At 44.3% G+C, this 12,946-nt stretch overlaps 1 protein-coding gene across 1 annotated transcript; it reads left to right on the top strand.

The window, feature by feature from the left end:
- Nucleotides 1–11,013: 11,013 nt before the first annotated feature.
- Nucleotides 11,014–12,540, top strand: LOC131254303 (protein NODULATION SIGNALING PATHWAY 2-like). The gene has a single exon (XM_058255295.1). The coding sequence runs from the start codon at nt 11,014–11,016 to the stop codon at nt 12,538–12,540; it is 1,527 nt and encodes a 508-aa protein (XP_058111278.1).
- The last annotated feature ends 406 nt before the right edge of the window (nt 12,541–12,946 follow it).

Here is a 12,946-nt window from a genome sequence, read left to right as displayed (position 1 = left end):
CGCTAGGGCGTACAGTAATCATAATGTGAGATGCATGAGTCATACAATCTAGTCATGCATCAATCCTGTGCATACTGCATGCTCAAGTGAGATAACCTCCACCTATCAGGGAGTCTCATAACAGCATGCTCAATGACATATGCAATGATCAACCACATCTCATAACAAACATACAGATGATGCATATGGGCATGTATCATGATGCTATGTTGTCACAAACTCATAATCGGTATCGATAACCGGCATCGACAATCGACCTCGACAATGTGGACATTTAACCGACATTGCCCCCAAGGAATGACCCACATAGATCTTAACATATAGTGGACCCATGACCTCACACAAGGGATAAATATACAACACCATGGGCCTCACTCAAGAGCTTAATACACATCATGATGGGCCTTTCACATGGGCCTAACATACATCACAATGGCTCCATAGCCTAGCCCTCAAACACACCACAATGGGCTTCGTACAACCATAATAGACCGTGTCATATGGGGGTAATACGTATCACATGGGCCACATATACCTCACAATGAGCCACGCCCATGGGCCTTTATACATCATAGTGGGCCTCAACCCACGGGCAGAATATACATCACAATCGGAATCCACAATCGGCCACGATGATTGGCCTTGATCGATAATCGGCCAATCGACCACAACAATCATAATCGGTAGTCGATAATCAGAATCGGCAAATCAGTCATGTCAATCAGAATCGATCAATAATCAGCCTCATTGATTTATCGAACATGGCCTATGGGAAGGTCATAATATGGACATTCAACCATCATCGCCCATCAAGGTGGACATTTAACCAACATTGCTCCCAAGTAGTGGCCCATGTAGAGTCAAACATAAGGTGAGCCCAAATATCCAACAGGTGGCCTCAAATAGTCATCACAGGTGGGCCTTACACATGCAGCACGTGGGCCTACACATCACGGTGGGTCGATACATTGGTCCGCACCATTAGCCTAATATGCACATCATGGTGGGTCGCATCATTGGGCCGCATCAATGGGCGTCTATCCAACAAGTGGGCCGCATCAATGAGCCGCACTAATGGGGCTCATGCACATCAAGTGGGTTACATTAATGGGCCGCACAAATGCACAATAGGTAGACCCGGCACATGCAGCAGATGAGCCCCACCAGATGGTTAGTGTGGATATAGAATACATACATCTAGTAGATCACACATCCCACGGACGGTGTGAATAAAACATACATCGAGGTTGACCCTATATGACCTGGACGGTTAGGGTGGAACATATGAGGTGGGCTCTGCTCACGGGTTCTAAATACATTACAATGGGCCTTACCAAATGGGCTTTGAATACATCTCAATGGGCCTCAACCCATGGGCCCTGATATATATCATAATGGGGTGCCTGCCCTGGATGGCGTGGATAAAAATACATCATGGTGCATCCCATCTAAATAGTTGGACAGTATGGATATAAAAACATATATATCATGTGGGATCCATGTGTACAACGGATGCATCAAGGTGGGCCTCACACAGATGGATTGCATGGAACGAAATACATATGTCACATGGGTTCCACATCCCACGGCCAGAGATTGGGTGATGAGGATAAATAAATACATCATGCTGGCCCACACTGCATATGGACGGTATGCTTATTCAACACATAATATCATATAGTAAGGAGGGCCCCACCGTCCAGTAGTTGCTGGACGATGTGAATAAGGAGTGTATGCATCAAGATGGGCACCTCGAATGGACTGCAAAATACATCAAAGTGGGCCCAACAAATGGGTTACAAAATACTTCAAAGTGGGCCTCATAACATGGGCCTCATTAAGGTGGGCCCCACTGGACGGGCCACAATAAATCAAGATGGGCCCCCTCACATGGTCATACGTACATTAAATGGGCCACACCAAATAAAAGTGGTGATAATGATTTTCACCATTTAAGTTTCTAATGTCCACTATAACATATGTTTCCCATCCAACATGTTCATAAATTAACGTAATGATAGATGAAGTGGAACAAATATCAGCTTAATAGGAAACTCCCATGGCCCCTTAGAAATTTTGAACGGTGGAAGTCATTGTCCCCTACCTTGAATGGTGGGGTCCACTTAAACTTTAGATCTGACTTATTTATTTATTTATTTAATTTCTCAAGCCTGTTAAGACAAGCTTGCCAAATGGTTGGACGGTTTGGATGCAACACATGCATCAAGGGCGGGGTCCACATGAGCTATGGATCTGACTCATTATTTAGCTCACGCCATGAAATGAGCTTTCAAGATGGATGGACAGCTTGGATGCAACACATGCATTATGGTGGGTCCCATGAAGGCCCACAATCATGTACATATACTATAATATGATATAAAATCTATATATAATATACACACACACACACACACGCACGCACACACACATCAGCCCCACACGTGGGGTGGTCCCACCGTCCAGATGTGGACGGTGTAAGTAAAACACATACATCACTGGTGGGTTCCACGTGGGGCCCACCATAATGTTTAAATGTCGTCCAACCTGTTAATAGGGTCACACGATCATGGGACCCACTACAATATTTACTTGCATCCAATCTGTTGATAAAGTCAAATGGGCCAGGGGCCCACTGCAATGTTTACTTGCCATACAACCTGTTTATAAGGTCACGTGGGCCAGAGGAGGGCCCACTGGACTGGGGCCCACTGCACTGTTTATTTGCCATCCAACTGTTCCTAAAGTCATGTGGACCAGGCCGGTCATGTGGACCAGGGGAGGTAGGGCCCACCATAATGTTTATTTACGTCCAGACCTGGTCCGGTCGCGTGGACCAGGGGTGTCCACTGGAATGTTTATTTGCCACCTAAACCGTTCATAGGGTCACGGTTAGGGGGGCCCACAGTGATGTGGTCCACAGATCCAGCCCACCCATTATGTGTGTCCCACTAGACTGACGGTCCAGACCAAATTTCGGCAACATCCAAAACTCATGTAGGCCCCACCAAGTGATTTTATATGTTTTGGCATGTCTTCACATGATTTTAAATGGTGTGGCCCACATGAGTTCTGTATAAGGCTGATTTTTGGGGTGGACACGTGTTATGAGGGGACCCATCAAATGCATGGTGTTGATGGCTGAAATGCATCAAGGTGGGCCCATGGCTGGGGCCGTGAGGCCTGCCTCGTCCGCCTGTCCGCCAGTGCTACAGGCAGCGCCTGCCGTGTTTCTGACAGCAGCAGCAGCGCTGTTGCTCGTTGCATATAAATTTTTTTTATTTTATGTTTTTCTCCGATTTTTGGTAAATGGGGCCCGCATCAGCAAGATCCACTCCATCCATTGGTCCCTGTGGCTCGATACAAACCCATAGAGTCCAATATTGAGCTGTTTTTGATATACAGGAGCACCAGGGAGTAAATCGAAGGTAGGAATACTGTTTCCTATACTATGGCCCGCCAGGAAACCAGATCAACCTCATTTTTTGGTTCAACGCCTAAAATGATCTGAGGAAGAGGATGGATGGCCTGGATTATATAAAAACATCAAGGTGGGGCCTGCATGAGTGGCCCACCCAAAAAGAAAACTAAATATATATATTTTGTTAGCCGTCAGTACACAGCCATGTCAATACACGCACTCCATGTTAGATGCACCCCATTCCCACTCACTTCCAGCGTCCAGAGATGCTGGACGGCATGGATTAATAGGGACATCATGGTGGGTCCCACATGCACATGGCTCACCTGTCTGGACCACCAAATATTTATGTTTTTCTTCCATCCGAGCCGCTAATGGGGTGGATGGCGTAGATTCAACACATTCATCCGATGGGTCCCACATGCAATATGATTCATGGTGGGCCACACATCACACAAGAAAAAAAAATGAGAAGGAGAGAGAGAGAGAGAAGCACCCACCAATCGGCCTTCTTCTTGGACTTTCTTCCTCCATCAACGCATCCTAGAGATCCAAAGGGTGCGATTCAACGGTCGAGATTGATTTCGGAGGGTGGAGATGAGAGTTAGAAAGGTGGGCCACACTAGCTCCTCTCATGGAGCCATGGACATTGGGTGCTCCATGAGGTGTTGTTTGAAAAATGGAGAGAGGAAATGAGAGGGAGAGAGGGATGTAAGGGTGTACTTGGGTAAGGGATAGAGTTGACTTTTAAGGGTTGCTTTGTACTTAGGGATGAGATAGATTAATGAGTGTACTTTGACAATTGAAGTGATTGATGTGATGGATTTTCTAGGGATTGCAACGCGCGACATTTTTCCTCGAACTGAACGCGGGCCAACATCTCCTAGCCTGGGTACTGGCTCGACGCGTAATACGCGGTATCAGAACTGCGGCGACGGCGCAGTTGCAATGATATAAGTCTCGGGTCGAGCCGACTCAGACCGACAAGATCCGGTCTCAGGATCGCGCGCAGACGCCGTTCATAAATTGCGAGTCGCTAGAATTCGACCGGGAGGACTGCAAAGGCATACGGAATGGTACGGGCTAGGATACGGGTCTTACACGGACTCCCAAAGATCATATTCTCTCTCTCTTTTGGAAACGTGTGTCCAGCGTATCCGCACGAATCGATCGACATTGTCCACCTTGATTCTTCTCAAATCCCGGTCGCACCAAGAGTTTTCTCCTTTTATCTCAGCAACCACCGTGTGCACCAACTCTCCGTGTTGACGTTGCTCATTGTCCTCAATCCTTCTCCATGGCTGTTTCATCTACCTTCCCAAATATTACTCAGTCAGTGAGCATCAAACTGGATTCTGATAATTACCTCCTCTGGAAATCTCAATTTCTTCCTATTCTTAAAAGTAACGGTCTATTCGACCTTGTTGATGGTTTAGATCCATGTCCTCCTGAGTATATCCTCTCTTCCAAGGATGATTCTACCTCTACCAAAGTACTCAATGCAAATTATATTACTTGGTTCAAGCGAGATCAAGCACTACTCAGTTGGATCAATGCTACATTAACGAAAGGCATCCTAGCTCAAGTTGTCGGTTTATCTTCCTCTCAGTCAGTTTAGACTACGCTCGAACAACTTTTCTTATCTCAATCTCATGCTCAGGTCATGCACTTTCGTCAACAACTGAAAACGACAAAAAATGGCTCTACTCCCACCATCGAATATTTACAAAAATTCAAGACAACTGCAGACAAACTTGCTGCAATAGGTAAAGTAGTCGACGACTTTGAACTCATCACCTACATTCTGGAAGGCCTTGGCCCCGAGTATGGGTCATTTGTTACTTTTGTCTCACATTATAAACCACCCATCACCATGATGGAGCTTTATGACGCTCTCATTACATAGGAACTTCGCTTATCAGCCTCCAACACTGACACACCCACAGCCTTCATCGCTACCCGTACCAACAATCAGCCTCTACACGGCTTTTCCTCTGGTAGAGGAACATTTTCCTGTGGATGCTTTTGTGGGAGAGGACGCCATACCCAAGGCAGTCGCCCTCGAGGACACTTCCACACCTCGTCCGCCAACGGTCGTCCAACATGTCAGGTTTGCACTAGAGTTGGTCATATTGCTTTAAACAGTTATCATCGTATGAATTATGCCTACCAAGGAAAGGACCCTCCTCACTCTCTCAATGCCCTTCATGCTTCTAGTTCTGCCCCAACTGACGATGTATGGTAACCGGATACTGGGGCAAACCAACATCTCACCCATGATCTCTCCAAACTATTTCTCCAATCTGACTACACTAGCCCTGATCATGTTGTTGTAGGTAATGGTGCTACCCTCCCCATCTCACATCAAGGTTCTTCCCTTCTTTCTACCCCTACTAACACCTTTCTTCTACGCAATGTTCTTCATGTCCCTGAAATTTCAAAAAATCTTCTCTCTGTCCATCAATTTAGCACTGATCATAAATTATTATTATTTTTTTTGAATTTCATCCTGATTTCTTCTATGTCAAGGACATGCACACGGGGAAGATCTTATTTCAAGGCCGGAGTAAAAGTGGTCTCTACACCATCCCAATAAATCGGAGTCCCTCTCTCGTCTCGTCTCTTTAAGCATTCGTTGGTGAACATGTCTGGCATGCTCGCTTGGGTCATCCCACTAAATGTACGTTAAAACATCTCCTCTCTGCCAAAGCCCTTCCCTTCAAAGGCTCCTCTCGGCACAATTCGGTCTGCCACTCGTGCCAACTTGGAAAGAGTTCACGTCTGCCCTTTTCTTTATCCCCTTCTATTTCATCTTTTCCTTTAGAACTCTTACACTATGATGTCTGGGGACCATCCCCGATTGTCTCTAATAATGGATTTCAATACTATCTCTCTATTGTTGATGCTTACAGTAAATTCTACTGGTTTTTTCCCCTACATCTTAAATCCCAGGTATTTGATTCCTTTCTTCATTTCAAACGACATGTTGAAAATCATCTCAATACTAAGATTAAAGCTGTTCAGACCGACGAAGGGGGTGAATTTACAAGTTCTCAATTTAAGACCTTGCTATCTCTGCATGGCATTTCCCACAGGTTAACGTGTCCTCACACCCTCGAACAAAATGGGGTAATTGAGCGTAAGCACGACACATTGTTGAAATGGGTCTTTCTCTGCTTACTCATACTTATCTACTACATAGCTTTTGGGATGAGGCATTTCAAACAGCTGTGTTTCTAATTAATTGTTTTCCTTTGCGTGTCCTTAATCACATCTCTCCGTGGCAAAAGCTCTTTCATCAGAAGCCTGACTATACTATCCTTCGTACTTTTAGTTGTGCTTGCTACCCTTACTTGCGACCATACGATAAACATAAATTGGAATTTCACACATCCCAATGCTCTTCATTGGTTATAGTCAGCAACACAAAGGGTATAAATGCCTTCATGTCCCCACTAGTTGCACTTGTATTTCAAGGCATGTTGTCTTTGATGAATCCCTTTTTCCATACAATTCTTACATCCTGCAACCACCACCACCGAATCTGGTGGTTCTTTATCCATTAGCACCATCTCCTCCATCATCTAGCACTTTGCCTATGCCTACACCTTCAAATGCATCCCATGGTTACTCATCTCAAAGCCAGCACCCGTAAACCCAACCCCAAATATGCCCTCATTACTACCACTCTCCCCACCGAACCTTCATCCTTTACTCATGCTTCGAAGGTAGCAGAATGGCGCAATGCAATTGCTAGAGAGATTGATGCCCTCATACAAACTGGAATTTGGTCCTTGGTTCCCCCAACAATTGGACAAAATATTGTTGAGTGTCATTGGGTGTACAAAATCAAGAAAAAAATCCAATGGTTCTATCGAGCTTTATAAAGCTCGCCTCGTCGCAAAAGGCTATCATCAGCTACCTGGAATTGACTACACAGACACTTTCAGCCCAGTGGTCAAACCAACTACCATTCGTCTTGTTCTCTCATTGGGAGTTCAATTCCAATGGCACATCCAGCAACTCGATGTCCAAAATGCATTTCTACATGGTCACCTATAGGAGGAGGTTTACATGACTCAGCCTCCCGGCTTTGTGGATCCTCAACATCCTCACTATGTTTGCCATTTACATAAAGCCCTCTATGGACTCAAACAAGCGTCACAGGCCTGGTTTCATCGCCTGACACAATTCTTAACAGATGCTCACTTTGTGTCCTCATCCGCGGATACCTCTTTATTTATCCACAAGAGGAATGGTTCCATTACTTTAGTGCTCATTTACGTCGATGACATGATTATCACAGGGAACTGCCCCAAGGACATCTCCAAACTTATCTCCCAAATGAGCACTCATTTCACTATGAAGGATCTCGAACCCTTGTCCTACTTCTTGGGTATTCAAGTCTCCCGCTCACATAATTCCATAACTCTACGTTAGACCAAGTACATCACCGACCTACTCATTCGCTCCAACATGCATGAAGCAAAACCAGTGAAAACGCCCATTGCCACTAGTTCCAAACCCTCCAGACATGAGGGTGACCCTTTACCAGACGGCACAAAATTTCAGAGTATTGTTGGTAGCCTACAATATCTCTCCATGACTCGCCCAGATATTGCTTTCTCTGTTAATCAGGTGGCCTAATTTATGCATTCTCCCACCACTGCTCACTGGATGGCTATCAAAAGGATCCTTAGATATTTGAAAGACACTCTTCATCATGGCCTTACATTCTCGGGCCTCCTCCCAAATTAACCTCCATGCCTACTGTGATGCTGACTAGGCAGGAAATCCCGACAACCGCCGCTCTATGAAAGGGTATTATCTATTTCTGGGTCCTAATGTTATTTCCTGGTCCACAAAAAAACAACCTACCATTGCACACTCCTCAACAAAGGCAAAGTATAGAGCCCTTGCTCACACAACTGCAGAAATCTTATGGGTCCAATTACTTCTTTGGGACATACATGATTTTTTGGTGACTTCTCCAATACTGTACCATGATAACCTTGGTGCACTTTCTCTTGCAGCCAACCCGATCTTTCATGCTTGCACTAAACACATTGAGGTCGACCATCATTTCTTTCGAGAGAAAGTCTTGCGGAATCTTCTTTAGGTTCGTTATGTCTCCACCGTCGATAATCCCGCAGACCTATTCACCAAGGGACTATCCTCCGATCGCTTTCATCTTTTTCTTGCCAAGCTCACCATTTGTTCCCACTCGATCAGCTTGAGGGGGCGTAATGGCACATCCACCATCACAATGGATTTGGTTAGGATTTTAGGAATCTTGATGATTGTACATACCATAGATAACCATAGATAGTCATTATCCTACATTGTAGGACCTCCTACTGTACTACCAATTATATGATAGTGCATATATACTTATACTATACATTTTCAAAGGAACTGACATGGGAGTTTGCAATCTATTACCCGTTCCTCAAGTCAGTTAGAATTAGGCTATTCTACTGGGTTGCGTGTGGGCCCCACACGTAACGCGTAGAATTAGCTTATTCTACAATGACGTGAGAATCGACCTCACCAACGCATATTGTACAATGACTTATAACCGACCTCACCAACGCTTTCCTATCCAAGTCAGGGCCCACCTGATGGATGGTGGTGTATTATTCATATGCCATATGTACCTTTTGATTCAAGGAAAGAGAAGAAATTCCTTTTTCCAAGTTTCAGGGTTTTATTTGAATAAGCTATCCATTTCATCTTCCATGGGCGCAGATTAATAAGTCCGGGGTAACAGCTCAGTGGGTGAAGCCCTGACTGTGGGCCCACCTTTATGGATTTTTTGTATATCCACTCCGTCCACCATTTTTTTCATTTACTTTTATGTTACGGTTCCAAAAATGAAGTAGGTCCAAATCTGAACTAGACCACACCAAAGGAAAGAGTGGTCAATGACCATTACAAACTTGTTGTGGGCCAAAATAGTTTTGGATCAAGCTGATATTTAATTTTTCCTTTTCAACAGGTCTTTGTAACCTTATCAACATGTTAGATTGAAAATAAACATTACGGTGGGCCCTGGAATGTTTCAACGAAGGCCATTCAGTAATGGTTGTTTCCTATGTTGTGATCCACCTAAGAATTGGACCTGCTTCATGTTTGGGACCATGCCATAAAATGAGTTAAAAATACTGATGGATGGAGTGGATATATAACACATTCATCATGGTGGGCCTCAAGCTCAGTGATTCACCAAAGTGAACTGATACCATGGACTCACCTAATCCACGTCCAGCGTCAACCCGTTAGTCTATTCCAAGCCAAAACACTGATAGCAACATCCACCTTAATTAAAATAGAAACCTTCTCTATAACTTGGGCCCTCCTTACACATCATGCAGGGCCTGATTCTTACCGTCCGATGGCATACATGGGATCGATCTCAACCATTCATTATGTAGCGCGCACTGACAACATGTCATATACCTGAAATCAGGGTGGTACACTTACCAAGTGAGACACACATGGATGTCAATATTGGACCACGGCATTTTTATCCAACCGTACATTTTCCTCATACAAGTTCGATACAACTGATCAATAGACGAATATTTTTAGTTTTTCATCATGGACATGTCCACCAGTGTCCATTACCTGATGAATGGCCGGGATCTATGATCATGACATCCAATGGTGCAAGCTGGCCACACATGTACCTGTGATGTTAGTTGGTATTCTAATTACCAATGAGGCTGGGTGTAAACGTCAATCCTCATTAAAAATTGTAATGGGCCACACGGAAGTTACCTTGATAAGGACATGAATATTTTGATAATAATGATTATTATTAAAACATAAAGAGAAATACAGTATACACGATGCAACCATGCATAGTACACTCGATTTTCAATTGCGACAAGTAGAGCCAATTTTTCAGTAATCCATACCATTGGTCTGTTGTGTCCTACCGCAGTAGATCACAAATCAAAAATATAAACATCATAGAGAGCTATATTAAGGCCTTTGTTGCTTATCTCTTCTTAAAAGTAGATCTGTACATCAGATTCAAAAATTAATATTTGGGTATTGAGAAGAATTTTTTGGTTAGTTCATCCATGGGGAGATACAACATACCAATGGTCTGGATTAATGAAAAATGGGGTCCAATTGTTTTAATTGAGATGATGTACATACTATTCAAACAGGAATGCACGTAGCTACTCAATAAGTCATTGCGTAGCTTTTTCAAAAGAACAGGACAAGGAAAGAGGAAGACCGGAGGAGGACTTTGGTTGTTCGAAAATATGGGAAATGTATGGAACCAGGACAGGTTTTGCTCTTCCCAATCCATTCTCAGGTTTTGTTCTTCCCAATCCATTCTCTCTCTCTCTCTCTTTCTCTCTCTCTCTCTCCCACCCTTGTAATGACTCTTTTGTCTTCCTCTCAACACATTCCCATATAAATATATATAACCACTTGAATCCTATTATCTTTACAGCACATCTCTAACCACTTGAATCCTATTATCTTTAGAACTCTTATTCTTCTTCTCCCTCTTCACTACTCTTATGATGAACTCAGACCTATTACAGTCCTGGTCATGGCCAGGCTCCAGTTCTATGGACGTATACCACGAAGAGGTCGATCCGCATGGGCTAGATATCCATGTGGCTGATTTAGATTTATCTTCTTTACTAGCCACCCCAGATGAATTCTCCAACGATTCATCCTCCCCATTTCTTGGGGCCATGCCCTTCGAACAGATGCCTTCCGAGAGTGTCTTGTGGCCCACTTGTTTCGTAGGGTCCCCTGTCAAGGATCATATTTCATATGACGAATTCTTCAGTGTGGAGGATGTCTTTGAAGGGACGGAGGAGACTTCAGGCAGTTCTGTGTTTCAAAATGAGCCTTTCAATGAAGGGAGCTTGAGCTTATCAACGAAATCCAGTGGAACGGTTGCAGAAGAGACTTCATATCATCCTCCGCTGGTCTTGCCAAGCGAAGAAATGGAGATCGATGATGAAGTAGGCATTCTTCATCTACATAAGGCGCATGGAGAGGCCGTTGAGAAGGGGTTTGTCGAGCTGGCGGAGGTGATCTCAAGGCGAATAAGCGAGAAGGTCGGCCCGCTGGGGACGATCATGGAGCGTGTGGGTCACTACTTATATCAAGGGGAGGACAAGCAAGCTGATTACTTAAAACTAGAGTCAAGCAAGAATTACAACGCGGCGTTCCGAGCATTCTATGATGTATGCCCACATGGGAGGTTTGCCCACTTCACAGCCAACATGGCCATCCTGGAAGCCATGCCGGAGAACTCCAAAGCAATCCACATCATTGATTTTGATACCAGAGAAGGCATCCAATGGCCTTCCTTGTTCGAGGCACTGGGCCAGCGACAAGAAGTACTAGTGAGGCTCACATTGATGAAATGGAAAGCAGGCCATGGTGGTAGCCCACAATCGAACTATGAGGTGACCGAGAGCCGGCTTTGTGAGTATGCGCGGTCGGTGGGCCTAAGGTTAGAGATGGATGAGATGGACTTGGAAGAATTAGTGATGGAGAAGAAAAGGGTTATGAAAAGAGGAGGGAGGAATGAATGGATGGCCTTCAATTGTATGGTGGGTCTTCCACATATGGGCATGGAAAGGAGTAGAAGGGATGCATGGGAATTTATTAGGATAGCTAAAGAGCTGATTACCATGCGTAAAACTAGCTGTATTAGTAATAGGGGCATCATAACATTTGGGAATGGAGATGGGGTGGAGATGGAAATGAATGGGGGTTTTGGGTCTTTTTCAGAAGGGTGTATGATACATCTCCACGCATTGTTTGAATCAATGGAGTGGCATTTCCCTTCACACCTTTCATTAGCAAGGACAGCTATGGAGTGTCTCTTTGTAGGGCCTTACGTCTCTTCCCATGCATGCTTTCCTACATGGCAAGAGATGCATGAAACATGTGGCCCTCCATTGGAGATGGGATTTGAAGGGTGTAGATTGAGCAAAGAGAACTTGATGGAGGCTAAGGAGATGGTGAGGGAATCAGAGAGTCCATATGGAGTGAGGTTTGGAGGGGAGAACGAGAATGAGATGTTCTTGGAATGGAGGGGGACACCATTGGTTAGAGTTTGTGCATGGAAATGAAGGGATGAGAATCACGTGATTGTGTAGGATAGAGATGGCCCACCACACATACAAATGTATTTTTTGTACCATTCATTATAAATTGTGAATATTGTACAAGGAATACAAAATATAATAATGTCTACTTTTTTATTTTATTTTTGCAAGAATATCACTAACCATGTTCGCCTTTTATGGATATGATATGTCTCCCATTATAGAAGACATTTATCAACGGTCCTGATTACGGTTAAAAGACTGGGCGACTGGGATCGACTCGTCCCGACCTGCGATGAGTCTGGACTCGCCCGAGTCAGGTCTGAGTCAGATTTATTGGAGACTTAAAAACCATGATCTGGATGCCTTGGTGATCTTTGCCAGTGATCTGATGGGCCTCGATTAAGATGTGGGACTATACAAAATTCTC

Source organism: Magnolia sinica, chromosome 8 (assembly GCF_029962835.1).
Source record: "Magnolia sinica isolate HGM2019 chromosome 8, MsV1, whole genome shotgun sequence".
In the NCBI taxonomy this organism is placed as follows: domain Eukaryota; kingdom Viridiplantae; phylum Streptophyta; class Magnoliopsida; order Magnoliales; family Magnoliaceae; genus Magnolia; species Magnolia sinica.
The sequence above is the reverse complement of the archived record's forward strand: the minus strand, read 5'-3'. Positions and strand labels throughout refer to the sequence as shown.